This window comes from Globicephala melas, chromosome 7, assembly GCF_963455315.2.
Source record: "Globicephala melas chromosome 7, mGloMel1.2, whole genome shotgun sequence".
In the NCBI taxonomy this organism is placed as follows: domain Eukaryota; kingdom Metazoa; phylum Chordata; class Mammalia; order Artiodactyla; family Delphinidae; genus Globicephala; species Globicephala melas.
In genome coordinates, this window is record NC_083320.1 from 48,478,521 (window position 1) to 48,505,378 (window position 26,858).

Below are 26,858 nucleotides of genomic sequence, written 5' to 3' on the forward strand. Positions count from 1 at the left end.
GTTTAGAAGAGTATGAGCTTATAAATAATTAATGTGCATTTGAAAATTTAACATGATACATGTTATGCTTTTACACGAGTTCTAGGATTTAACTCATCTCAGCAATTTATAGACAGTAAAAACAATTATATGGTATAACTATAATCTCAGTGTTTGAAAAGTTAGGATGTAAATTAAGAAATGCTTTTAAATAATCTAAACATTTAAACTATAACACTAACAACTGAGTACGTAAATAAGTAGCAAGTAACTTTGAGTACATTATTTCTAATGTTAAATCATGTTACATTATTGCCAAATTTTTCACACATTCTGGAACAAACACATATTATCCTCAGACAAATATATTTATTTACTATTGTACAACATGTAGTATTATAGTAGATTATTTTAAGACAATAATTGTTGATAGTGTCCCTTACATGTTAAATTGAAAACAAATAAAAAATGAAAATGTATCCTCAACTGCCTATTGGGGCATTTTAAAAAAGTGTTTCTGAACTTTAAACTAGGTATGAAAAGTTATATTTAGTAAAGCTACAGTTATCAAGACAGTGTGGTATTGGTGAAAGAATAGACAAATAGATCAACAGAAAATAATAGAGAGCCTAGAAATAGAGCCTTCTAAACATAGTCAACTGATCCTTGAAAAAGAATAAAGGTAGTATGTTGGAACAAAGATAATCTTTTCAACAAATGATGCTGGAACAACTGGACATTCACATGTTTAAAAAAAACAAAACAAAACTCTAGACACACCTTTTACAAAAATTTACCCAAAATGAAACATAGACCTAAATGTAAAATGCAAAATATAAAACTCCTAGAAGATAACAAGAGAAAACCTAAATGACCTTGGGTATGGTAATGACTTTTTTTTTTTTTTTTTGCTGTACGCAGGCCTCTCACTGTTGTGGCCTCTCCCATTGCAGAGCACAGGCTCCGGATGCACAGGGCCAGCGGCCATGGCTCACGGGCCTAGCCACTCCGCGGCATGTGGGATCCTCCCGGACCGGGGCACGAACCCGTGTCCCCTGCATCGGCAGGCAGACTCTCAACCACTGCGTCACCAGGGAAGCCCTGGTAATGCCTTTTAGATACAACATCAAAGACACGATCTATGAAAGAAATAATTGATAAGCTGAACTTTATTAAAATGAAAATTTTTTGCTCTGCAAAAAGACTATATCAAGAGTATTAGAAAGCAAACCACATACTGGGAGGAAAGATTTGCAAAAGACACATCTTATAAAGGACTGTTATCCAACATATACAAAGATTTCTTAAAACGCAACAATATGAATACAACCAATCAACTGAAGAGTTTAACAGACACCCCACCAAAGGTATATAGATGGCAGATAAGCATATGAAAAGATGCTCTACATCATATGTCATCATGGCAATACAAACTAAGATGAGATACCACTATATAACTATTAGAATGGCCAAAACCCAAAACACTGACAACTCCAAAAGGTGGTGAGGATGTGGAGCAACAGGAACTCTCATTCATTGCTGGTGGGAATGCAAAATGGTACAGCCACTTTGGAAGACAGTTTGCTAGTTTCCTACAAAACTAAACATATTCTTACCATACGATCCAGCAATCACACTCTGTATTATTTACTCAAAGGAGGTGAAAACTTATATCCACACAAAAATGTGCCTACACATGTTTATAGCTGCTTTATCATAATTGCTGAAACTTGGAAATAACCAAGATGTCTTTCAGTGAGTGAATGGATAAATAAGCTGTAATACATCCAGACAATGGAATATTATTCAATGCTGAAAAGAAATGAGCTATCAAGCCATGAAAAGACATGGAGGAATCATAAATGCATATTACCAAGTGAAAGCAGCTAATCTGAGAAGGCTTCATAATGTATGATTCAAACTATATGACATTCTGGAAAAAGCAAAATTATTGAGACAGTAAAAAGATAAGTGGTTGTTAGGAATGGGGTGAGAGAAGAATAGGCAGAGCAAAGAGAAATTTTAGGGCAGTGAAAATATTCTATATGATATTATAAGGATGAAAATGTGTCATTACACTTTTATCCAAACCCATAGAATGCATAACACCAATAGTAAACCCTAATGTATAAATTATGGACTTTGGGTGATTACGATGTATCAATCCTTGGTAGAAAATGTACCATTGTGAGTAATGTTGATATAGGGAAGGCTATGCATGTGTGTGGGCAGCAATACCTGAGAAATCTCTGTACCTTCCTCTCAGTTTTATTGTAAACCTAAAACTGCTCTAATGAAAATAGTCTTAAAAATTATATTTATTCTATCAAAATGAAAAATAATATGCTAGTTGTTTTAACTCAATAGGTTTGTCTGTAGCCTTCCTGTTGGTCATTTTTACTCTAAAATCATTATTGATTACAATACAGGCAATAGTGAATTAAATATAATCAGAAATATAACCAGGTAGAATCAAAGTCCCCTTATAATTGCAGGCAAATATATGAGACAAGAATTCCAGGTTTGTTTGTTTTCAAAGAAACAATATGAGAAGCAGAAGGTGGAGAAAAAAATTCTTATGGCATCTTTCCTCTTTCATCATTTTGCATCCTCTTTCATTCAGTTCATACAGCTTTTCAATCAACAAAGAACTGTACATTAACCTTGTCTTTCTCTGACACTGGCTACTGAAAACCATGTGGCTTGGCTCCACTAATTGTAATGTGATGGAAATTTGAAAGAAAATGCCCTTACATGTCAAATGTCAATATTCTTTGCAATAGAATCCCATTAAAAAACAAAATTTGTGTAAAAATATTGCTTTGATGTCCAAAACTAAGGATTATGAAATAAACTGATGAAAAGAAGTAAAGAAGTTCCTTCAGAGAAAGATGACTTGCCGAGAGTTCACAAGTAATCTGTCAAATATTGTGTTTGTTTTTTCTCTTTCTTTCTGTTATGTCCAGAATTTCAGCAAATTTTTCATCTGTTAGCAGTTTGAGTTTTCCTAGATGTATCGATTTCAAGTCATTTTTTGTTTTAAGAAAAACACTGCAATGTGCCATGTGTTTTGTCAAGGTCATACAATTTATAATTTTGAATTAGTGAGCTTCTAGACAACAAAAAGGATACTACTCTGCATATCAATGTATATCGTTAATCTTAGTTATACCTTTGCAGGTTGTTAAGTATATGTAGAATCTGAATAGAACTAATAAATAAGAAGAAAATTTCCAACCATATAGTTTCAGTACCCTAGATTCTAGATACAAAGAACATGGGAAAATGCCTTGAAATTAGAAAAAGAAAATGGACCGCTTACCTGAAAATAGAGTCCAAGCAAAAAAAATAACAATAGAAGGTCTCCTACACAGGAGAATGACTTATAGACATCAGCAATTATGTGTCAGATAGACATACGAGGACTCAAAATATGGCTTATTTTACTCTATCCGAGGCTAGTGAAGTCTAAAACTGCACTGAAACTTCTAAAATCTCTTTGTGTTTTCATTCTCTCTCTTTACTGCTAATATATTCTCCATGTCATTCAGTTCTAAGAAGCATTTCCTTCTGAACAGCATTAACTGAACTTACTTTCTTTTATATATTCCTACTTAAACCTACTGTAGTCAGGTATTTGTCTTCAACCATTCCACAAAACGTCTCTTGTCAAATTTTCCACGTTTCCAAATCCAAAATCAAGTAATCATCTCTCTTTGATTCAATTGTTCATCCCTACTCCTTGACTGTCTTATTTTCTTTTGGCCTCACTGCCACATTTGTTCAAGCCCCAGAGCAAGGTCCTCTTCATTTTCTCAACTTCTAAATTTGTACTAAGGGCTCACTCCTCTCACCACATCTCCCTACATCACCATCAGTTTTATGGTTTTAAACTCCAGGTTACTATGTCTAACTACATAATCATCATCCCGATTTAAATGCTTAGTAGGCATCTCAAACCTAACCTGTCCACAATGGAATGCCTGACTCTAACCCCACACACATTTTTTTTGGTCAGGTTTCTTTAGCACCATTCACTTCAATGCTCTCACAAGAATCTTAAGCCTTTCTTGAACTCTTTCTTTCTTTTACACCCAAAATCTAATCCATCAACATATCTCCTGGCACTTCCATGCCATTCAAATATTCAGATTCTGACCACTTCTCACCGTGAGTACCATTATACCCTAACTCAAGCAACTGTTATCTGTACACTGAATTGCAGCATTAGCCTCCCACTGGTTTCCTTTCTACCATTTTTTTTTTTCAAAAAAGCAAATCACATGATCTGACTTTCCAGATGGAAAACTTTTCATCATTCTACAGCATTTAGAATAAATCCCATAATCTGCACTATGGCCTACCAAATTTTTTTTCTTTTTTTTAAATTGATTTTTTATTGGAGTATAGTTGATTCACAATGTGTGAGTTTCTGCTGTACAGCAAAGTGATCATTTATACATATATATATCCACTCTTTTTAAAACTCTTTTCCCATATAGGTCATTTGCGGAGTATTGAGTAGAGTTCCCCGTGCTATACAGTAGGTTCTTATTAGTTATTTGTTTTACATATATAGTAGTGTGCATATGTCAATCCCAATCTCCTAATTTATCCTCCCCCTTACCCCCTTAGTAACCATATATTTGTTTTCTACATCTGTGACTCCATTTCTGTTTTGTAAGTAAGTTCATTTGTATCATTTTTTTTTAGATTCCACATAGAAGTGATATCATATGATATTTGTCTTTCTCTGTCTGACTTACTTCACTCAGTATGGCAATCTCTAGGTCCATCCATGTAGCTGCAAGTGGCCTACCAAAATTTACCTAATCTGGCCCTAAGCATCTTTTCCAAATTCATCTCCTATAGATTTCCTTAGCTTACACTTTTGCCAGTCACATATCTTCCTTTTTTCTTGAACGAATCCAAACACAATCCTGCCCCAGTTTATTTTGGTTAGTATTCCCACAGATATCTCTATTACCTGTTCACTCAATTTAAATTTCTGCTTAACTGTCACCTCCTCAGAGAGGCCTTTACTCATTTTCTTATCTAAAATAACAGCTATTTCTCATTTAACTTCTTTTTATTTTTCTTCCAAGATGTAAATATCTAAACTTAATTATTGAGTTTTGAGTCTGTTTACTGATTCACCAAAATTAAGTTCTGTGAAAGAAAAATCTTTTTTTTTCACTATTGATATTCACCTAGATTAGTTCCTCATGTGTATGTATACTTACAATCTGATCCATTTATGATTAAATCATTGCATAGTTCCTTTTTTCCCCCTGCCAGTTACTTTTATAATTTCAGGAAATGCATATAATCAATATAATTACAATAAATTTATTAGATACATGCATTGTATTTAGAGCAATAAATTAAATGAAATCCTATATAAATTATATTTCCTTCTCTCTTCTTCCCCAATGACAGTCTTAATATTATTGTTCTTACATGAAAGAAAAAGAAAAGACAATTCCCTTAACAGTTGTCACAGTGTAAAATTATTATAAAAGCTCCATTTCAAAAAGAAGTTTCCTGAATTACAGCACAGCTTTCACTACACTGGAGCTTTGTGATATGTTACTGATCTGAGACACATTGCACATACCATGAGTGAGGAGCATTTTAAAAACTCACAGTAAATTTTTTCTTTAATTACTTGAAAAGCCTATAATGTGGGTGTTAATGTCACTGTTGCACTCAAAGTTATAATTTTCAAAACTGGGAAATAGTCAAAAGAGTGTACAGTATTTTTAGTTAAGTGCTGGCCATTATCTAGGAAACCTTCCAGGAATAATCTGATGTATCTACAAGGGTGGTCATCTATGTTTTTTTTTCCATTGATAAGGCTATTTTAGAGCTCAGGAAATTAAGCTGTAGAAAATGGAGAGTAATGTCAATTATTATTGTCCACTGAAATGAAAATATATTTTATCCAGTAGAGATACAATTGATTTTTGTCCTTTAAAAAATATAACCCAAAATATTACATTTTATTGTCCTACAGGGTATAAACCAGTTTAGATGTATTAAAATATTAATATCAGCATTCCTGACTAACTATATAGCATTCAACTATATAGAAAAACTATATAGTTTTTCTTTAAGTTATCCTTTGAACCAATCTTAGTTTCTTATTGCTTTCTTAATTAATTAGCTGAATAAAATGTTTAAACATATCATGTTATATTTTATGATGGTCATGATTTTACTTTTTGAGGGAAAGAAGGTAACAGATATCCATATCTATATACACATATACATGCATGTGTTAATTTATGTATGACACTTCCAAAATAAATTTTTTGTAATTTTGTTTGCTATATTTCTTTGTCTTAACTCTCTAAAATCATTGTGACCAATGATAAGCTAAATAAATACAGTGTGGTATTTTCTTTAAAATATTTTGTCCTGACTTTTTGACAAACTGCCATATTTTTTTCTTTATCTTTCCCCTTATGTGACTCACACTTGCATTGCAACACTAATAATAAGGTTTCTTACAGATTCAAAGGCAAAAGAGCTTCTGTAGCCCACAGAAATATTTGGGGTGAAAATAAAATTGGGGTTAATATGTAGCATATCTTCTTTTATCAGACACGTCACTTAAGCTTTTAGCACACATCTTTGTTGATGTAAGACAACGGTGACATATTTTTATATTAAAAAACACACTGATCTGCTGAGAAAAGCAGTTTTTCATATTGTGTAGAGGATTTTGTTAACAGATTTTGTGACATGAATCATGCTTCCCTGGTTGGAAAACATCGTGCTGATGATTTGAACTTTACCTTTGGTTGCCTTGGGGAATATCAATAAGAGGTGTCAAATGTTTCCCCATTAGTATCCCTGTTTATCCTACGAAGATAAGCAAGTTGTCTCTGACTGAGTACATAGGCAGAATCTTCCAAATTGCTACAAATACACTGAGGTAAATTTTGAACAGGAGTAAAGTTGAGGGGGTATTGTACCATACCACATCAAAGTTTCCTAAAGAGTAAAATCTGTATGAAGAAAATAATTTTTGGATTAATATATTTATTTTTACAGATTTTTGAATTAAATGTATTTTATATACATTATACTGCATATTGGGTACAACGTACTTAGTTAGGCATGAAACTGAATATGAAGCAATATTAAATAATAGTGACAATGGTTTGCCCATCAAAACAAAAAAAACAAAACATACATAAAGATATATGTATTTGTGTGTGTGCACCTTTAGTATACATTGATATATATCTGTACTTAAATGTAAAAATATATATGCATATCAGAATACATATACTTTAATACACAGTACCATTAATATAAAGATACAAATGATGTAGAATACAAAATTGTATCTATCTAAAAATATGCATACACATGAAGAAAGTTAGGAAAAAATCATTTTGTTACTAGGGTAAACAAATGTGGGAATTTTTTCCATATCTCAAAATGTTTATATATGTATATATGGTATTGATCTCTTTTTGTAAGGCAGCTATTAGAACCTGTCAGAAGCTCTGGACCCCATGATTCTGACACAGTGCTGTTAAACTTTAAATCAACACAGCACACATTAAAGTTAACCTCTTGAAAATTTGTGTACCTCATTTTGGATATAGGTAATTCTGAACTTATGCTCAGAATACACATCAACCAACAGAAAAGCAGAGAATCAACAAACAGAAAAGTTGAACAAAAGAATTGAAAGAGCAGGTTGTTGTAGTGGGGCTAGGAGCATAGCATACCGTATCTTAAAAATGGGTTCTGCATAAGAAATTATGCAACTGCTATTCAACAATTGAGCAGGAGATGGAGATGAGAGGTAGGATATAGGGGGGAGGTTGGGGAGAAATCCATGAATAGTTTTATTTGAAATTCTGCTTTACTTGGAGCAAATTTCAGCATTACTTTTATGTACTAATTATCATAATGTAATGTTAAATAATGGTATCTGGATATATTCCAAGGTACATTCTATGCAGAACTATATTTACATAGCATCAACTATTTTTAAATTGTCCTTAGACAATCTTTTACATCCTAGGAAAAAGATTTTGAATACTACTGATTACACTCAGAGAAACCAAGGTAAAGCCATAGTGACACACGTAGCACAGAACAAGGAGGTGTTAAAAAAAATTATTCTCCCCCACTAGGGACAGAATATCATCATTAGGGAAAAGTGCTATTTTCAAGTAGATTAGATAATATTGAAATTAGAAGGAGGAATATTGGAAAATACAAAGTGTTAAAACACCCAATGATTAGCTTCGTGTGTTTTAGAAGGAAAAGATCTACTTAAATGCTTAGGATAAAATGGCGAGAAAATGCCTAGAACCCTGTTTTATGGAATATGAAAAGAGAGACTACTATTTGCAAGTCATAGTCATTTGAAAGTTGCTAGCATTCTGAGATACAATCACGCAAAATCTATATTATTTTAAGCCTGTTTCTTGCCTTTCTTAGAATAAACATTTCTATCAGTGTCACTGTAAGGTTTACATAACAATATTGTGATAACCGTGCATGACATCTCAGAAGTTGTCTGTCCACAGCATAATGATCACAGTAACACAATAGAATTTCAGCATATGAAGAACTGATGATACCAGGTTACACAATAACTTGTGTTAGCAAATGTTATGACTTCTTCAAAGTCCATATTTAAAAAAAAAAGTGTCATAATTTTGGCAACTTGAAAAAGCAGAGATGATCCAAATATGCATTAAAAGGAAGAGCCATTTATTTCAAAAAAGGAAATATTTCTTAGAGGTGAGGTTGCAAACATCACCACGGTCTGCTATGAGAAGGTGTGAGCATAATAAAGAAACCAATCTTACAAAAATTCAGTGAATTAAATATTGTCAGAATTCTTCTTTGTCAAAGCTGCTCATGGAGATTTAATTACTTACAGGGATACCAACCTCAAATAAACAAGACAGCAAATATTTATATTCCTGGATAAGAGCAGAATGCAGAGGAATTAAAATATATATATATAATAATCATATATATAGAAATATATATGTATATATATACATTTTTTGCCTCTCTCATCTTATTCGCTGTTTTGAGTTATCTACAAGACATTATTGTCTATTTGTGCAACTATAGAAATAATTTGTTCTTATACAAATTATCCAGATTATTGAAATTGACTTATGTTTAAGGTACTAGCTAGTGACTTCTAAATGTAATAGTCCATTTTATTCTTTTTTTAACATCTTTATTGGAGTATAAGTGCATTACAATGTTGTGCTGGTTTCTGCTGTATAAAAAAGTGAATCAACTATATGTATATATATATATATACCCATAACCCCTCCCTCTTGCATCTCCCTCCCACCCTCCCTATCCCACCCCTCTAGGTGGTCACAAAGCACCCAGCTGATCTCCCTGTGCTATGCAGCTGCTTCCCACTAGCTATCTATTTTACATTTGGTAGTGTATATATGTCAATGCCACTCTCCCACTTCGTCCCAGCTTACCCTTTCCCCTCCCAGTGTCCTCAAGTCCATTCTCTATGTCTGCGTCTTTACTCCTGTCCTACCCCTAGGTTCTTCTGAACCTTTTTTCTTTTTTTTTTTAGATTCCATATATATGTATTAGCATATGGTATTTGTTTTTCTCTTTCTGACTTACTTCACTCTGTATGATAGACTCTATGTCCATTCACCGCATGACAAATAACTCAATTTTGTTTCTTTTTATGGCTGAGTAATATTCCATTGTATATGTGTGTCACATCTTCTTTATCCATTCATCTGTCAGTGGACACTTACACTGCTTCCAAGTCCTGGCTATTGCAAATAGTGCTGCAATGAATATTGTGGTACATGACTCTTTTTGAATTATGGTTTTCTCAGGGAATATGCCAAGTAGTGGGACTACTGGGTCGTATGGTAGTTCTATTTTTAGTTTTTTAAGGAACCTACATAGTGTTCTCCCCAGTGACTGTTATCAATTTGCATTCCCACCAACAGTGCAAGAGGGTTCCCTTTACTCCACACCCCCTCTAGCATTTATTGTTTGTAGATTTTTTGATGATGACCATTCTGACCAGTTTGAGGTGATACCACATTGTAGTTTTGGTTTGCATTTCTCTAATGATTAGTAATGTTGAGCATCCTTTCATGTGTTTGTTGGCAATCTGTATATCTTCTTTGTCTATTTAGGTCTTCGGCCCATTTTTGGATTGGGTTGCTTGTTTTCTTGATATTGCACTGCATGAGCTGCTTGTATATTTTGGAGATTAATCCTTTGTCAGTTGCTGAGGTCTCTGAGACTGTCCTTAATTCTTTTCTTTTTTCTTAATTCTGCTCTGCAGTAGTTATTTCTACTATTTTATCTTTCAGGTCATTTATCCGTTCTTCTGCCTCAGTTATTCTGCTATTGGTCCCTTCTAGAGAGTTTTTAATTTCATTTATTGTTTTCATGATTGTTTGTTTTCTCTTTAGTTCTTCTAGGTCCTTGTTAAACATTTCTTGTATTTTCTGCATTCTATTTCCAAGATTTTGGATCATCTTTACTATAATTATTCTGATTTCTTTTTCAGGTAGACTGCCTATTTCCTCTACATTTGTTAGGTCTGGTGGGTTTTTACCTTGCTCCTTCCACTGCTGTGTGTTTCTTTGCCTTCTCATTTTGCTTAACTTACTGTGTTTAGGGTCTCCTTTTCACAGGCTGCCGATTTTTGGTGTCTGCCCCCAGTGGGTAAGGTTGGTTCAGTGGGCTGTGTAGGCCTCCTGGTGCAGGGGACTGGTGCCTGTGTTCTGGTGTGTGAGGCTGGATGCTGTCTTTCTGGTGGGCCTGACCACATCCACTGGTGTGTTTTGGGGTGTCTATGAACTAATTATGATTTTAGGCAGAGTCTTTGCTAATCAGTGAGGTTGTGTTCCTGTGTTTCTAGTTGTTTGGCATGGGGTGTCCAGCACTGGAGCTTGCTGGTCATTAAGTGGAGCTGGGTCTTAGCATTTAGATGGAGAGCTCTCACCGATTGATATTACATGTGGCCGGGAGGTCTCTGGTGGTCCAATGTCTTGAACTCAGCTCTCCCACCTCAGAGGCTCAGGCCTGACACCTGGCTGGAGCACCAGGACCCTGTCAGCCACATGGCCAGGTACGTGGGGGAGTTTCTTGCCCTTTGGGAAATCTTCTGTAAGCATTCAGTAGGTGTTCTGTAAGAGTTGTTCCACATGTAGATGTGTTTTTGATGTATTTGTGGGTAAGAATGTGATCTCCACGTCTTACTCCTCTGCCATCTTGAAGGTCCTCCTATTCTAAAATATACATAAATACAAAAGCTTTCTATCATATTAGGTGCATTTCTCTACTGTAACTTACTTTTTAAATTCTTTTTTGGCATAATTGTATGTAGATAACATGTAATAAAACCCTTTGCTTAAAGTTGTAGTATTTTTCACTTCCCCTGAACATTAATTGACTCAATAGACAGCCATCAACCTAACAGATGTTGGAAGGTGGGAGGGAAGGAGACTTCAACTCCACTGGGGAAAGCTTAAGACAATGACATGAGTTCAGATACTAGAAATGAATATTTTATCCAGTCTGGCTCAGACTCAAGAATGGACAAAACCTTCAGTTTAATTCTATTCAAATCATGGTTTGAATATGAAATGTCAAAGCAGTACAGTTCATTGAAGATGAAGACATATGTGTGTGCTTCTCTTGGAGCCGTCATTTGGGGCAGTGGGGATGCTCTATAGGAGGAAATTTTTAAGTTTTCCCCTTGTTCTGATCCTCCAAATGGTTAAAAAAAAAAAAACCACAACAAAACAGTACAGTTAGATGAATACACAGCCCAGGAAAAATCCCAGGAAAGATGTTTGAAATGGACTGAATCATTAATTGCTTTACCTGTCTCTCATATTTTCTTATTAACCTTTAAATATTATTTTGCAGATGAAAAATTACACCCAAATATCAAGAAGAGATTTCTTTCTCAAGTATCACTTTACTGAACAGAAGCTTAAATGATTAGGAAATGTTCAAATTTGAGAATAAAGCTGCTCCATTTCTATAGCACTACAAGTCCCTGCAGGACAGCAAATTCCAACAATCTGGCCTGACAGTGACTTCCTCTGGAGCAGAACAAAACAGCATGCCATAAAGCACAGAATCTTGACTTGCTGGGTTAAGGTCACTTCAGTGCCTTTTGGGAGATATTTCAGCCACACTGAAACTGTTAAGGTAAAAAACAAAATGTTTGAGGGGCAGCAACAATAAGGCAATCATTCCCTTTTCTATCTTTTCATAGTATCAGCGTGACAAATCTCTTACAGTGAAAATAACTCTGAATTGCCCATAGGCTACCAGGTGAGAAGACAGACACGGTGTGGCTTTGGTTCAGGGCAGATGTACAGGTAAAAGGGTTTACAGGAAAATCTTTTCTTTTTCCTGATAGTGAGTTTCCCACTTTAAAAAAAAAAATCTCAATGACTAGAATTCAGAATGACAACTTCACTGGAAAATATTCTAATACTCTTTTTACATGAGAATCACTTAGAAAATGTGGAATTGAGAATGAAGTACGTATGACTATTTATGACGAACACATAAGCTTTAACCTGTGTTATACTTGATGATATAGAATCCTTAAAATTTAGACCCAGATAGGCCAATGAAGTCACCTGATCTAAACTCTCTGTATATAGATGCGGAAATAGAGCTCTGGGAAGGCGAAGATAAAAAGCTTTGCCCTTAAAAGAAGTTTGTGATAGAGCCTGCCTGGTCTCTTGACTCCTAAGTGCATTTGCTACACAATGAAATGTATGTTTACATAGTTTCCTCAAGCAAAAAATGTATATAGGTATGTGATTTTTTTAGACTTTTTAAAAAGTTTCCTTTGACATTTCTAAGTTTGGGTAAATAGATAACTTAAATGAAGGATCAGGCTTACTATGCCATTTCCTTTAAACTTTCATCTTTCTAAAATGTAGCAAAAAATGTTGCTGTTTTTCAATAAACATATCTATTGCAACCATGTTATTTATTACTTAAATAAGGACTCTATTAATAATGAAACCAGGATGATGGATATAAAGTGAGACTGTCGTAGGATATTGGGATGTATAGTTATCCTTAAAATACTGTATTTTCTGTTATGAAAAACTAATTCTGTTTTTAAAATAATAAATTAACTATTATTTTTTATGTTTATGTAGGTTAAAATAATGATTTGCATTTAAACTGTCACTTATCTGCATATAATTAGATTTTATGCATGTTAATAAAATCCTGTGCTTCTCTGGGCTTTTGAATAAAGAATTCTATAAAAACATAAATATGATAAAAAATTGTGCACTTCTTACATTAATATTGAGGGCTCATCTGGTCAAATGATAATGAGAGAAAGATCAATGGAAATGTATCTCTACCTTTTTTATCTTTTCCTGGAAAACTTTATTTTCCCATATTCGTTGAAGTTTAACAAGCAAGATGATCCTGATAAACAGGGGAGATGTGCTTTCTTAAAAAAAATGGTGAAATATTTGAATGGCACATGGAAAAGCTAACAATAACTTCAATTATAATTCTCCATTTAATATTGAATTACTACTTCATTGCAATTAAGACAGCTTCTATAACTATGATGGAATAGTTTGAGACTTTGAGAACATATTTGTTTGACTATGATATTTCTTTGTTTAATGATTCAGTCCATAGTATTTTATATGTGCAATTGTATGAAGCATTATATTAAACTGAATAACCCTGACCCCATTCTCCAGTTTAAGAATTAGAACATATTTCATATACTCATGTGATCCTTTGGTATCACATCACCCTACTTCACTCCTTGAAGTAACCACCATCTTGAGTTTCATATTCACCATTTTCCATTTCCCAAAGAGGGATAGATCACATGTTTATAAACTTAAAAACAATAGCATTAAGTTTTTTTTCTGGACAAAATAAAAAGTGTGCAGTCTTTCACAACTTTTTGTTCAATCAATATTACATTTCTAAGATTCTTTCATGTTATATTTACCTAAAGTTAGTTTATTTGAACTACAGAATAATTTTGCATTGTGTGAATACATCACAATTTATTTTCAAATTTTGTTGTTCATAGCTATTATTATTAAGAGGCTTTTGTTTTGTTTCAGTATGTTAATATATAAATTTGTAAGATTGTTTTCCTGAGTTGCCAGATCAATTCATACTTTCACAAATGATGTGTAAGATTTTCCATTGATACACATCATTATCACCTGAGATCATCAAATTTTATTTTTTCCAATTTGGTGGGTACAAAATTATTGCTCATTTTTTACCAATTTGTAATATATTTATGGGTCTTTAGTGTTTCTTCTTTGTAAATTTCCACCATATTTTGGTCCAGTTTTCTACTGGGTTGTTTTTCTTTTTCTCATGAATTCATATTTTTAATAAGATCCGAACACGAAGTCTTTCTTGGTATATATATTACAAATATATTTTCCCAATTTCTGGCTTGTGGTTTTACTTTCTTTACTGAAAATTTCTTGTGATAAAATATTATTTTTGATGTAGTTAAACTTACCAATCTTTTCTACAATGCTTTGTGCTTTCAATGCCTTATTTAACATATACTTGTGTATTACTCTGAAGTCATAAAAATATTTCCCACAATACTGTTCTAAATTTACAAGTTTTTATTTTAAACTCTTTAATTCATCTGACATTGATATTGCTCGATTGTTCATTTATTGTGTGAAGAAGGAGTCAATCTCTTTTTTAAAAAAATATAGATAACTAATCATCACATACTATTGTCTGGAAAGTATATCTTTTTACCACTGAGGTGCTTTCTGCCTCTGTTATTTAACAAATTTCCAAACATGAGTGGATTTTTACATCACAGCTCTAGATTCTGTGCCATTAATCAATCTGTCCAAGTCTGCGACAATAGAGCTGTATATAATAGTCTTGGCATCCAGCAGGACAAATCTTCCGACTTTTAGTTGCCTTTTTAGAATTGTATTCATTCTTACATATAAATTGTGCAATCAGTTTGTAAAGTTAAATATTAAAAAATATTGAGATTTTGATTAGAGTTTTTGATCTTTGATTATGATCCCTGATTTTGTTAATCACATTCAATGGAAAATCTAAATCAAGGTTGCTTTTTTTTCAAGAGTAATTTGTATATGTTTCAGTCAAGAACTAGGGGCAATATTCATTTTAATCCAGAAGTCTTAGTCAAAGTTTACCAACTGCTGACCATGGTTCATTTCCAAACTACAAAGCTCGTAGTGTGATTTACTCTTCATTCAGTTCCACATTTTGTAGTTTATTATTACTGCATGCCCAGGTTTTAGCCAGTAGCTTCCCACTCCTCAGCACTTCCTCACCCCATGGTCTTTAGAGATATCATCCTTCCTAGAAACTCAGCAATTCAATTAAAAATTTGTATTGTAGAGGATCTATTTGTTTTATAGCACAAGGGTCCTTTGGAGCATCTTGTGTGCTACTCTACTGAAAGTGAAACCTCTGAGGTAGTTCTAAAAGTGCTATTTGCTTTTAATAATTTTCTCACATAAAAAAACACTCACAATACAAATCCAAAATACATTGATGTTAAAAAGATACGAAACACTTTGAAGAATACACATAATATATGCTATTTAAATTGTTGCTATATTATAATCAGTAACACTACTTTATAAAGGAAAAATACTCATGAATGTGGAAGCATTCAAGATACTCGTCCAACTTAGTCACTTCATCCTCATAAATAATATTCTCCTCACAATTAGTTTCACCTAAGTATAAATCTATAAATAAATAATTTTATTCTTTTGAAACTCTTACCTACCTCGAAGCTGCGGTTTATTACAAAACCTCAAAAGGAATTTGACTCTGGCCTTTTTACATTTATTTATATAGGAAGCATTGATTTGGTGTGTAAACTGTGAAAAATGCTGCATTAGATGTTGTGAGGGATGAAGACATAAAGGAAACAATCCTTGTTATTAAAAGGTTACAATCCAAAGGCTTTCAAGTTTTAAGGTAAAAAGAAAATATTGCAAAAATGAAGTCTAAATTGTGAACTACTGTGATCACCTCCATACACCTGAGCCTCCTCCTCTTTTTAACTCTCTGTTAGCAAGTCTTAGTAATAAAAGTGCAAGAGAGATTCTGAAGTTATCCAAGGAGCACGTGGATGAGAGAAACAGATTTTTCTTTGAAGCTTAGAGTTCAAATGCAACACATACTCTGCCATACACGAATTTGCAAAGATACATGAGGCAGGCAAAACAGCTCATAGGTCAAGATTATCTGTCTACATTTCAGACTCTATTAGCCTTTTTGAAGTAAAAATAGATACTTTGGGGAAGCCTACATAAAGGAAGTCTCAGAGGTAAGCTGTCAGTGTCCCAAACATTTTAGGAGAAAAATTTTAGTACGTAGTATAATAAAAACTAATTAAATACTGAACTTTTACTATTTTTTTACACTTTGCAAAGTGTGTTCATGTGCATTCTCTCATTTATTCCTCCTAAGAATTAGTAATAGAATTACATGAGCCTTTGCTCATTTTACCCAAGGCAAGTAGTGGCAGGACTAGGGTTCATTCCACCAGTAACCACCCCCCCCTTTTGCCCTGTATCAGGTGGTCCTTAGAATCATATCTCTGGAGGTAAAGAATGTATGAGATGAGTGGTCTCTTTGTCTTTTTCTAATTCCATGCAAGAAGTGTCCTAATCACAAGTAGGTTTTCTTACCTGAAAGTTAAGTTATATGGACTTTGAGTATAAATATTTCTTATGTAGGCGTTTTCTATAGGAGACCAAAAACGTTGTTTTGCTACTGAGATAGGTTAGTATTTTACTAAGAGTTTATTTTTGTTTTGCTTTTTAGGGCACGAGTAAAAAGTATTAAGCTAGGGTTTGGTTTTATTTTTCCTGTTAAGTTCATTTATTAATACCAAGCTGAAATATCTCTCAGAATCCAAGGAAAGGATCTGCATATCAGTTAATGGAAATACTGCTTATTTTTCTGAAAGCCATTCAAAATCAAAATTCCTATTTCCATACTGTTTCCTTCAATTGTCACATGGCCACATAGACCTCATTTTCTGTGTGCTTATTTTGTCCTCTATTTAAGCAAACCAGTTTTCTCAACTTTTCAATGCATTTAGCCACAGCAGAGGATTACATATGTAAAGTGTTAGGTTCAGACATAATCAGAGAGTAGACAGGCTTTTTTTGTTTTTGTTTTGTTTTTTTAACAATTTTATGGAGTAATATTGTTTTACAATGTTGTGTTAGCTTCTGCTTTAAAAGAAAGTGAATCAGCTATACATATACATATATCCCCATATATCCTCGCTCTTGGATCTCCCTCCCACCCTCCCTATCCCACCACTCTAGGTGGTCACAAAGCACTGAGCTGATCTCCCTGTGCTATGTAGCTGCTTCCCACCAGTTATTAATTTTACATTTGGTAGTGTATGTATGTCCATGCCACTCTCTCACTTTGTCCCAGCTTACCCTTCCCCCTCCTGGTGTACTCAAGTCCATTTTCAACATCTGCGTCTTTATTCCTGTTGTGCCCCTAGGCTCTTCAGAAGCATTTTTCTTTTTTTTTTCTTAGATTCCATATATATGTGTTAGCATACGGTATTTGTTTTTCACTTTCTGACTTACTTCACTCTGTATGACAGACTCTAGGTCCACCCACCTCACTACAAATAACTCAATTTCGTTTCTTTTTATGGCAGAGTAATATTCCATTGTATATATGTGCCACATCTTCTTTATCCATTCATCTGTTGATGGACACTTAGGTTGCTTCCATGTTCTGGCGATTGTAAATAGTGCTGCAATGAACATTGTGGTACATGTCTCTTTTTGAATTATGGTTTTCTCAGGGTATATGTCCAGTAGTGGGATTGCTGGATCATATGGTAGTTCTATTTTTAGTTTTTTAAGGAACCTACATACGATTCTCCATAGTGGCTGTATCAATTTACATTCCCACCAACAGTACAAGAGGGTTCCCTTTTCCCCACACCCTATCTAGCATTTACTGTTTGTAGATTTTTTGATGATGGCCATTCTGACCAATTTGAGGTGATACCGCATTGTAGTCTTGATTTGCATTTCTCTGATGATTAGTGATGTTGGACATCCTTTCGTGTGTTTGTTGGCAATCTGTATATCTTCTTTGTCTATTTAGGTCTTCTGCCCATTTTTGGATTGGGTTGCTTGTTTTTTGATATTGCACTGCATGAGCTGCTTGTATATTTTGGAAATTAATCCTTTGCCAGTTGCTTCATTTGCAAATATTTTCTCCCATTCTGAGGGTTGTCTTTTCATCTTCTTTAAGTTTTCCTTTGCTGTGTAAAAGCTTTTAAGTTTCATTCAGTCCCATTTGTTTATTTTTCTTCTTATTTCCATTTCTCTAGGAGGTGGGTCAAAAAGGATCTTGCTATGATTTATATCATAGAATGGTCTGCCTATGTTTTCCTCTAAGAGTATTAGAGTGTCTGGCCTTACATTTAGATCTTTAATACATTTTAAGTTTATTTTTGTGTATGGTGCTAGGGAGTATTCTAATTTCATTCTTTTACATGTAGCTGTCCACTTTTCCCAGCATGACTTATTGAAGTGACTGTCTTTTCTCCATTGTATATTCTTGCCTCCTTTAACAAAAATAAGGTGACCATATGTGCATGAGTTAATCTCTGGGCTTTCTATCCTGTTCCATTTATCTATATTTCTGTTTTTATGTCAGTACCATACTGTCTTGACTACTGTAGCTTTGTAGTATAGTCTGAAGTCACAGAACCTGATTCCTCCAGCTCCATATTTCTTTCTCAAGATTCCTTTGGCTATATGGGGTCTTTTGTGTTTCCATACGAATTGTGAAATTTTTTGTTCTAGTTCTGTGAAAAATGCCATTGGTAGTTTGATAGGGATTGCATTGAATCTGTAGATTGTTTTGGGTAATATAGTCATTTTCACAATATTGATTCTTCCAATCCAAGAACATGGTATATATCTCCATCTCTTTGTATCATCTTTAATTTCTTTCATCAGTGTGTTATAATTTTCTGCATACAGGTCTTTTGTCTCCTTAGGTAGGTTTATTCCTAGGTATTTTATTGTTACAATGGTAAATGGGAGAGTTTCTTAATTTCACTTTCAGATTTTTCATCCTTAGTGTACAGGAATGCAAGAGATTTTTGTGCATTAATTTTGTATCCTGTTACTTTACCAAATTCATTGATTAGCTTTAGTAGTTTTCTGGTAGCATCTTTAGGATTCTCTATGTATAGTATCATGTCATCTACAAACAGTGACAGCTTTACTTCTTCTTTTCCAATTTGGATTCCTTTTATTTCTTTTTCTTCTCTGGTTGCCGAGGCTAAAACTCCCAAAACTATGTTGAATAATAGTGGTGAGAATGGACAACCTTGTCTTGTTCCTGATCTTAGAGGAAATGGTTTCAGTTTTTCACCATTGAGAACGATATTGGGTGTGGGTTTGTCATATGTGGCCTTTATTATGTTGAGGTAAGTTCCCTCTATGCCTACTTTCTGGAAGGTTTTTATCATAAATGGGTGTTGAATTTTGTCAAAAGCTTTTTCCACATCTATTGAGATGATCATATGGTTTTTCTCCTTCAATTTGTTAATATGGTTTATCATATTGATTGATTTGCATATATTGAAGAAACCTTGCATTCTTGGGATAAACCCCACTTGATCATGGTGTATGATTCTTTTAAAGTACTGTCGGATTCTGTTTGCTAGTATCTTGTTGAGAATTTTTGCATCTATGTTCATCAATGCTATTGGCCTCATCAATGCTATTAGTTTTCTTTCTTTGTGACACTGTTACCTGGTTTTGGTATCAAGGTGATGGTGGCGTCGCAGAATGAGTTTGGGAGTGTTCTTCCCTCTGCTATATATTTTGGAAGAGTTTGAGAAGGATAGCTGCTTAGCTCTTCTCTAAATGTTTGATAGAGTTCACCTGTGAATCCTGCTGGTCCTGGGCATTTGTTTGTTGGAAGATTTTTAATCACAGTCTCAATTTCAGTACTTGTGATTTGTGTCTTTATATTTTCTGTTTCTTCCTGGTTCTGTCTCGGAAGGTTGTGCTTTTCTAAGAATTTGTCCATTTCTTTAAGGTTGTCCATTTTATTGGCATATAGTTGCTTGTAGTAGTCTCTCATGATCCTTTGTATTTCTGCAGTGTCAGTTGTTACTTCTCCATTTTCATTTCTAATTCTATTGATTTGAGTCTTCTCCCTTTTTTTCTTGATTAGACTGGCTAATGGTTAATCAATTTTGTTTATCTTCCCAAAGAACCAGCTTTTAGTTTTATTGATCTTTGCTCTTGTTGCCTTCATTTCTTTTTCGTTTATTTCTGATCTGATCTTTATGATTTCTTTCCTTCTGCTAACTTTGGGGTTTTCTTGTTCTTCTTTCTCTAATTGCTTTAGGTGTAAGGTTAGGTTGTTTATTTGAGATGCTTCTTGTTTCTTGAGGTAGGATTGTATTGCTATAAACTTCCATCCTAGAACTGCTTTTCCTGCATCCTGTAGGATTTGGGTTGTCATGTTTTCATTGTATTTGTTTCTACCTATGTTTTGATTTCCTCTTTGATTCCTTCACTGATCTCTTCGTTACTAAGTAGTGTATTATTTAGCCTTCTTGTGTCTGTATTTTTTACAGATTTTTTCCTGTAATTGATATCTAGTCTCATAGCGTTGTGGTCAGAAAAGATACTTGATACAACTTTAATTTTCTTAAATTTACCAAGGCTTGATGTGTGACCCAAGATATGATCTATCCTGGAGAATGTTCCATGAGCACTTGAGAAGAAAGTGTATTCTGTTGTTTTTGGATGAAATGTCCTATAAATATCAATTAAGTCCATCTTGTTTAATGTGTCATTTCAAACATGTGTTTCCTTATTTATTTTCATTTTGGATGATCTGTCCATTGGTAAAAGTGGGGTGTTAAATTCTCCTACTATTGTTGGGTTACTGTCAATTTCCTCTTTTATGGATGTTAGAATTTGCCTTATGTATTGAGGTGCTCCTATGTTGGATGCATAAATATTTGCAATTGTTATAGCTTCTTCTTGGATTAATCACTTGATCATTATGTAGTGTCCTTCTTTGTCTCTTTTAATAGTCTTTATTTTAAATTCTATTTTGTCTGATATGTAAATTGCTCCTCCAGCTGTATTTTGATTTCCATTTGCATGGAATATCTTTTTCCATCCCCTCACTTTCAGTTTATATGTGTCCCTAGATCTGAAGTGGGTCTCTTGCAGACAGCATATATATGGGTATTGTTTTTGTATGCATTCAGCCAGTCTATGTCTTTTGCTTGGAGCATTTAATCCATTTACATTTAACGTAGTTATCGATAGGTATGTTCCTATTACCATTTTCTTGATCATTTTGCATTTGTTATTGTAGGTCTTTTCCCTCTTTTGTGTTTCTTGCCTGGAGAAGTTCCTTTAGCACTTTTTGTAAAGCTGGTTTGGTGGTGCTGTATTCTCTTAGCTGTTGCTTCTCTGTAACGGTTTTAATTTCTCCATCAAATCTGAATGAGATCCTTGCTGGGTACAGTAATCTTGGTTGTAGTTTCTTCCCTTTCATCACTTTAAATATGTCCTGCCACTCCCTTCTGGCTTGCAGAGTTTCTGCTGAAAGATCAGCTGTTAGCCTTATGGAGATTCCCTTGTATGTTATTTGTTGTTTTTCCCTTACTGCTTTTAATATTTTTTCTTTGTATTTAATTTTTGATAGTTTGATTAATATGTGTCTTTGCGTGTTTCTCCTTGGATTTATCCTGTATGGGGCTCTCTGTTCTTCTGGGACTTGACTATTTCCTTTCTTATATTAGGGAAGTTTTCAACTATAATCTCTTCAAATATTTTCTCAGTCTCTTTCTTTTCCTCTTCTTCTTCTGGCACCCCTATAATTCGAATGTTTGTGTGTTTAATGATGTTCCAGGGGTCTCTGAGACTGCTCTCAATTCTTTTCATTCTTTTTTCTTTATTCTGCTCTGCGATAGTTATTTCTACTATTTTATCTTTCAGGTCACTTATCCCTTCTTCTGCCTCAGTTATTCTGCCATTGATTCCTTCTAGAGAATTTAAAATTTCATTTATTGTGTTGTTCATGATTGTTTGTTTGGTGTTTAGTTCTTCTAGGTCCTTGTCAAATATTTCATATATTTTCTCCATTCTATTTCCAAGATTTTGGATCATCTTAACTATGATTACTCTGAGTTCCTTTTTCAGGTAGACTGTCTATTTCTTCTTCATTTGTTTTGTCTGGTGGGTTTTTATCTTGCTCCTTCATCTGCTGTGTGTTTCTCTGTCTTCTCATTTTGCTTAACTTACTGTGTTTGGGGTCTCCCTTTCGCAGGCTGCCGGTTCATAGTTCCTGTTGTTTTTGGTGTCTGCCCCCAGTGGGTAAGGTTGGTTCAGTGGGTTGTGTAGCCCTCCTGGTGCAGGGGACTGGTGCCTGTGTTCTGGTGGATGAGGCTGGATCTTGTCCTTCTGGTGGGAAGGACCGCGTCCGGTGGTGTGTTTTGGGGTGTCTGTGACCTTATGATTTTAGGCAGCCTCTCTGCTAATGGGGGAGTTGTGCTCCTGTCTTCATAGTTGTTTGGCATAGGGTGCCCAGCACTGTAGCTTGCTGTTCGTTGAGTGGAGCTGGGTCTTAGCGTTGAGATGGAGATCTCCAGGAGAACTTTCGCTGTTTGATATTATGTGGTGCTGGGAGGTCTCTGGTAGACCAATGTCCTGAACTCGGCTCTCCCACCTCAGAGGCACAGGCCTGACACCCGGCTGGAGCACCAAGAACCTGTCAGCCACACAGCTCAGAAGAAAAGAACAAAGAAATAAAGAAAGGAAGAATGAAAGGAAGGAAGGAAGGAAGGAAGGAAGAAAGAAAGAAAGGAAGGAAGGAAGCAAGGAAGAAAAGTGAAGGAAAGAAAGAAAAAGATAAAATAAAGTTATTAAAATAAAAAATAAAAATAATTATTAAAAATAAAAAGTCATTGACAAAAGAGAAAAAAAAAGGAAGAAGGAAAGAAAGATGAAAGCTACAAACCAAAAAACAAATCCACCAGTGATAGCAAGCATTAAAAACAATACTAAAAAAAAAGAAAAAAAAGGGACAGTCAGAACCCTAGGACAAATGGTAAAAGCAAAGCTATACAGACAAAATCACACAAAGAAGCATACACATACACACTCGCAAAAAGAGAAAAAGGAAAGTATATATATATTTTTTTTTAAAAAAAAAAGGAAGAGAGCAACCAAATCAATAAACAAATCTACCAATGATAATAAACTCTAAATACTAAACTGAGATAAACATAAAACCAGAAACAAATTAGGTACAGAAAACAAACCCCAAATCTACAGTTGCTCCCAACCTCCACCACCTCAATTTTGGGATGATTCATTGTATATTCGGGTATTCCACAAACGCAGGGTACATCAAGGTGATTGTGGAGATTTAATCCGCTGCTCCTGGGGCTGCTTGGAGAAAATTCCCTTTCTCTTCTTTGTTCGCACAGCTCCTGGGGTTGAGCTACGGATCTGGCCCTGCCTCTGCTTGTAAGTCACCTAAGGGCGTCTGTTCTTCGCTCAGACAGGACGTGGTTACAATAGCAGCTGCTCACTCAGGCTGGGCGGAGGGAGGGGTACGGAATGTGGGGCAAGCCTGTGGTGGCAGAGGCCGATGTGACATTGCACCAGCTTGAGGAGTGCTGTGTGTTCTCCCGGGGAAGCCCTCTCTGAATCACGGGACCCTGGCAATGGTGGGCTGCACAGGCTCCTGGCTGGGTAGGTGTGGATAGTGACCTGCGCTTGCACACAGGTTTCTTGGTGGCTGCAGCAGCAGCCTTAGCGTTTCATGCCTGTCTCTGGTGTCCACGCTGATAGCCATGGCTCGCGTCCGTCTCTGGAGCTCATTTAGGCGTTGCTCTGAATCCCCTCTCCTCGTGGACCCTGAAACAATGGCTTCTTGCCTCTTAGGCAGTTCCAGACTTTTTCCTGGACTCCCTCCCGGCTAGCTGTGGTGCACCAGCCCTCTTCAGGCTGTGTTCACGCAGCCAACCCCAGTCCTCTCTCTGGGATCTGACCTCAGAAGCCTGAGCCTCAGCTCCCAGCCCCCACCCACCCAGGCGGGTGAGCAGACAAGCCTCTCAGGTTGGTGAGTGGTGGTCGGCACCAATCCTCTGTGCGGGAATCTCTCTGCTTTGCCGTCTGCACCCCTGTTGCTGAGATCTCCGTGGCTCCGAAGCTTCCCCCCCGCCCCCCGTCTCCACCAGTGAAGGGGCTTCCTAGTGTGTGGAAAATTTACCCCTTCACAGCTCCCTCCCAGAGGTGTAGGTCCCGTCCCTATTCTTTTGTTTCTGTTTTTTCTTCTTTCTTTTGCCCTACCCAGGTACGTGGGGAGTTTCTTGCCTTTTGGGAAGTCTGAGGTCTTCTGCTAGTGTTCAGTAGGTGTTCTGTAGGAGTTGTTCCACATGCAGATGTATTTCTGTTGTATTTGTTGGGGGGAAGGTGATCTCCACGTCTTACTCCTCTGCCATCTTGAAGGTCTTGTGTGATAGGTTTTTTTTGGTTTGTGTTTTGTTTGTTTACCTTGGTTCCAGTTCTTAGGAGAAAAATATCTGAATTGCCCACCTCCAAATTTTGTTCCCCTCTACTTAATTCGAAGTGGCCAAGGTTTGGGAATCCTGTGGTAAAAACAGAGCTAACTGTCATTGGGATAAAGTGTCTGTTCAGAAAAGGGAGTGCATTCTTTAGGAAGACAGTCTCAAACATGTGCCACAATCCTATGGAGAGGGAATACAATGATCATATAGATTTTAAGTACTTTCAGCTACTGTAACATAGTCTATTGTTAAATTAATCAGTTAAGACTCTGCTATTTACTAGAATTCATGGCCATTTAGATAGTCTGTCTCCAGAGCCTGCTGCCCCTGAGTAGTAGCAAGTGACCAGACCTTCAAAAGAACAAACCAAATTTATCCTGAATTCCCTTAGCTTATCTGTGTACAGTATATAGTATCTTAACTTCATTTAGAATATGGAAATGGAAAGGTCCTCTGATAATCTAAGTGAATTTGATCCTCCAGACAACCTATGGTTGAACAAAGCATTCTTTGGCAAAGGACATTAAGATGTAGCTAGTAAGATATTCTTAAAATACACGTATACATACACACACATTTCCAAATACCTAGTTTACACCATGAAACATACATGTTTGTTTTTAGTTGCTAATAGGAAATGTTTATTCATGAGTGAAGCCAAAAAGAAATTATAAATGCATTTTAATACCTTGCTGATAAAATAACACTCCATCTTTGCACTCTCGTAAGGAATACAGGAAGATATTAGGAAGAATCAGAGGAACAACTTTCTTAGAGTTATCACATCGGGAACAGCATTCCAGAATCTTTTTATAAAGCACATGAAAGTTACCATAGAATGAAATCAATACTATTTCCTGATGGATTTAATGTTCAAATCAAGCAATGATATACTTATATGAATGTGTTTTTATGTAAGAAAAGAAATGATATTTCCATCAAAACCTTTTCATTAACTGGTGTGCCTGTGGGTCTACTACCAGGAAAAGAAACGCAAGGGCAGATCATTAAATTTAGTCAGCATTAATCAGTGACATATGTAAGCAGAGGGTAATGTTCTCCCTGCAACAGCCTCCCCAAGCACAGTTTTGTTGGTATGACAGAATGGAAAAACTGACAACAAAAGAAAATACATGTCATTGGTCCATAAGTAATTAATGTAATCATTTCCCCCTACTCTTTCATACTTATGGTAAATGTTAATGGAAAGTTAGTGTAAGTTCATGGGTAAAAAATGTACCTTTAATTAATACCAAAATGACATTTTGGATGATTTTTGTGAGTGATGGCTAAAAAGGAAAGTATTTATAAGTTGACAATAACTAAGCATACTGAATCATGTCAAGTAAGCTAAACAATGTACGCAGTTGCATTGATATAAGTACAGCATATGAGAAAAACAGAATCTATATTATTAATGTCACTTCTGATGTCACTATTTTAAACTAATCTTTACATACAGTGTTGAAAAAAATCAATCTTGGATTTTCAATCAATAGGGAAATGAAATAGTGTTAAAATAAACTAAATCATGTACATATTTATTTAACCAGTAACCCTAGATTGGTTTTACCATACCAAAACTTGTTTCTCATACGTTTATGGTAGTTTAAATGGGAAATGCCTTCCATAAAGAACTATGAATAAAATCATTTATATCTGGTCAATATCTTTAGTTGATTAACATATTTTGAAATTAATAAATTTGAAATATAGAGGATCACCACCTGAAGAATGTAATTTTCAAATTACTGTCTGTTACTAAAAGGCAACTGAATGGTATTTCTTTATATTGGTTATTTACTTCTGACTTTACTTTTGGTGCTTTTTAAAAAATGTCTTTCATTGTAAGTCATCAAATTATCACCCCAGATTGACATCTTTAAAAACTGCACAGCAAAGAAAAAATATTATATTCATACAGTCTACACAATTCAAATTATTACAAAAGTTCAGAAATATTAGAGGTTTTTTGATACCTCTTTCTTACCTGCTTGTGGGCATGGTCATATGAATTAATGTGATTGTCAAACTCCTGATGCTTATAGTACTGCTTGTCACAGAGTTCACAGTAAAAATTGGCCTTCAGATCTTCCAGAGCTTTTGCTATGCTGTTCTCCTTCTCAGCATAATCCTGAAAAATAAAATTTCAAGGAAGGAAGCAATTAGTTTTCCTCTGAGTTTCCTTTCTTCTGACAGTTGACAACTTTAGTATAGTAATTAAAAT

General features: G+C 35.0%; 1 protein-coding gene across 1 annotated transcript in view; it reads right to left on the minus strand.

The window, feature by feature from the left end:
- ZNF804A (zinc finger protein 804A) overlaps window positions 1-26,858 on the minus strand; it is a 318,173-nt gene that overhangs the window by 40,563 nt on the left and 250,752 nt on the right. Inside the window, exon 2 of the mRNA XM_030850238.2 lies at window positions 26,622-26,765. Within this exon, the coding sequence (XP_030706098.1) occupies window positions 26,622-26,765 (144 nt within the window). The remainder of the gene's footprint in view (window positions 1-26,621; window positions 26,766-26,858) is intronic.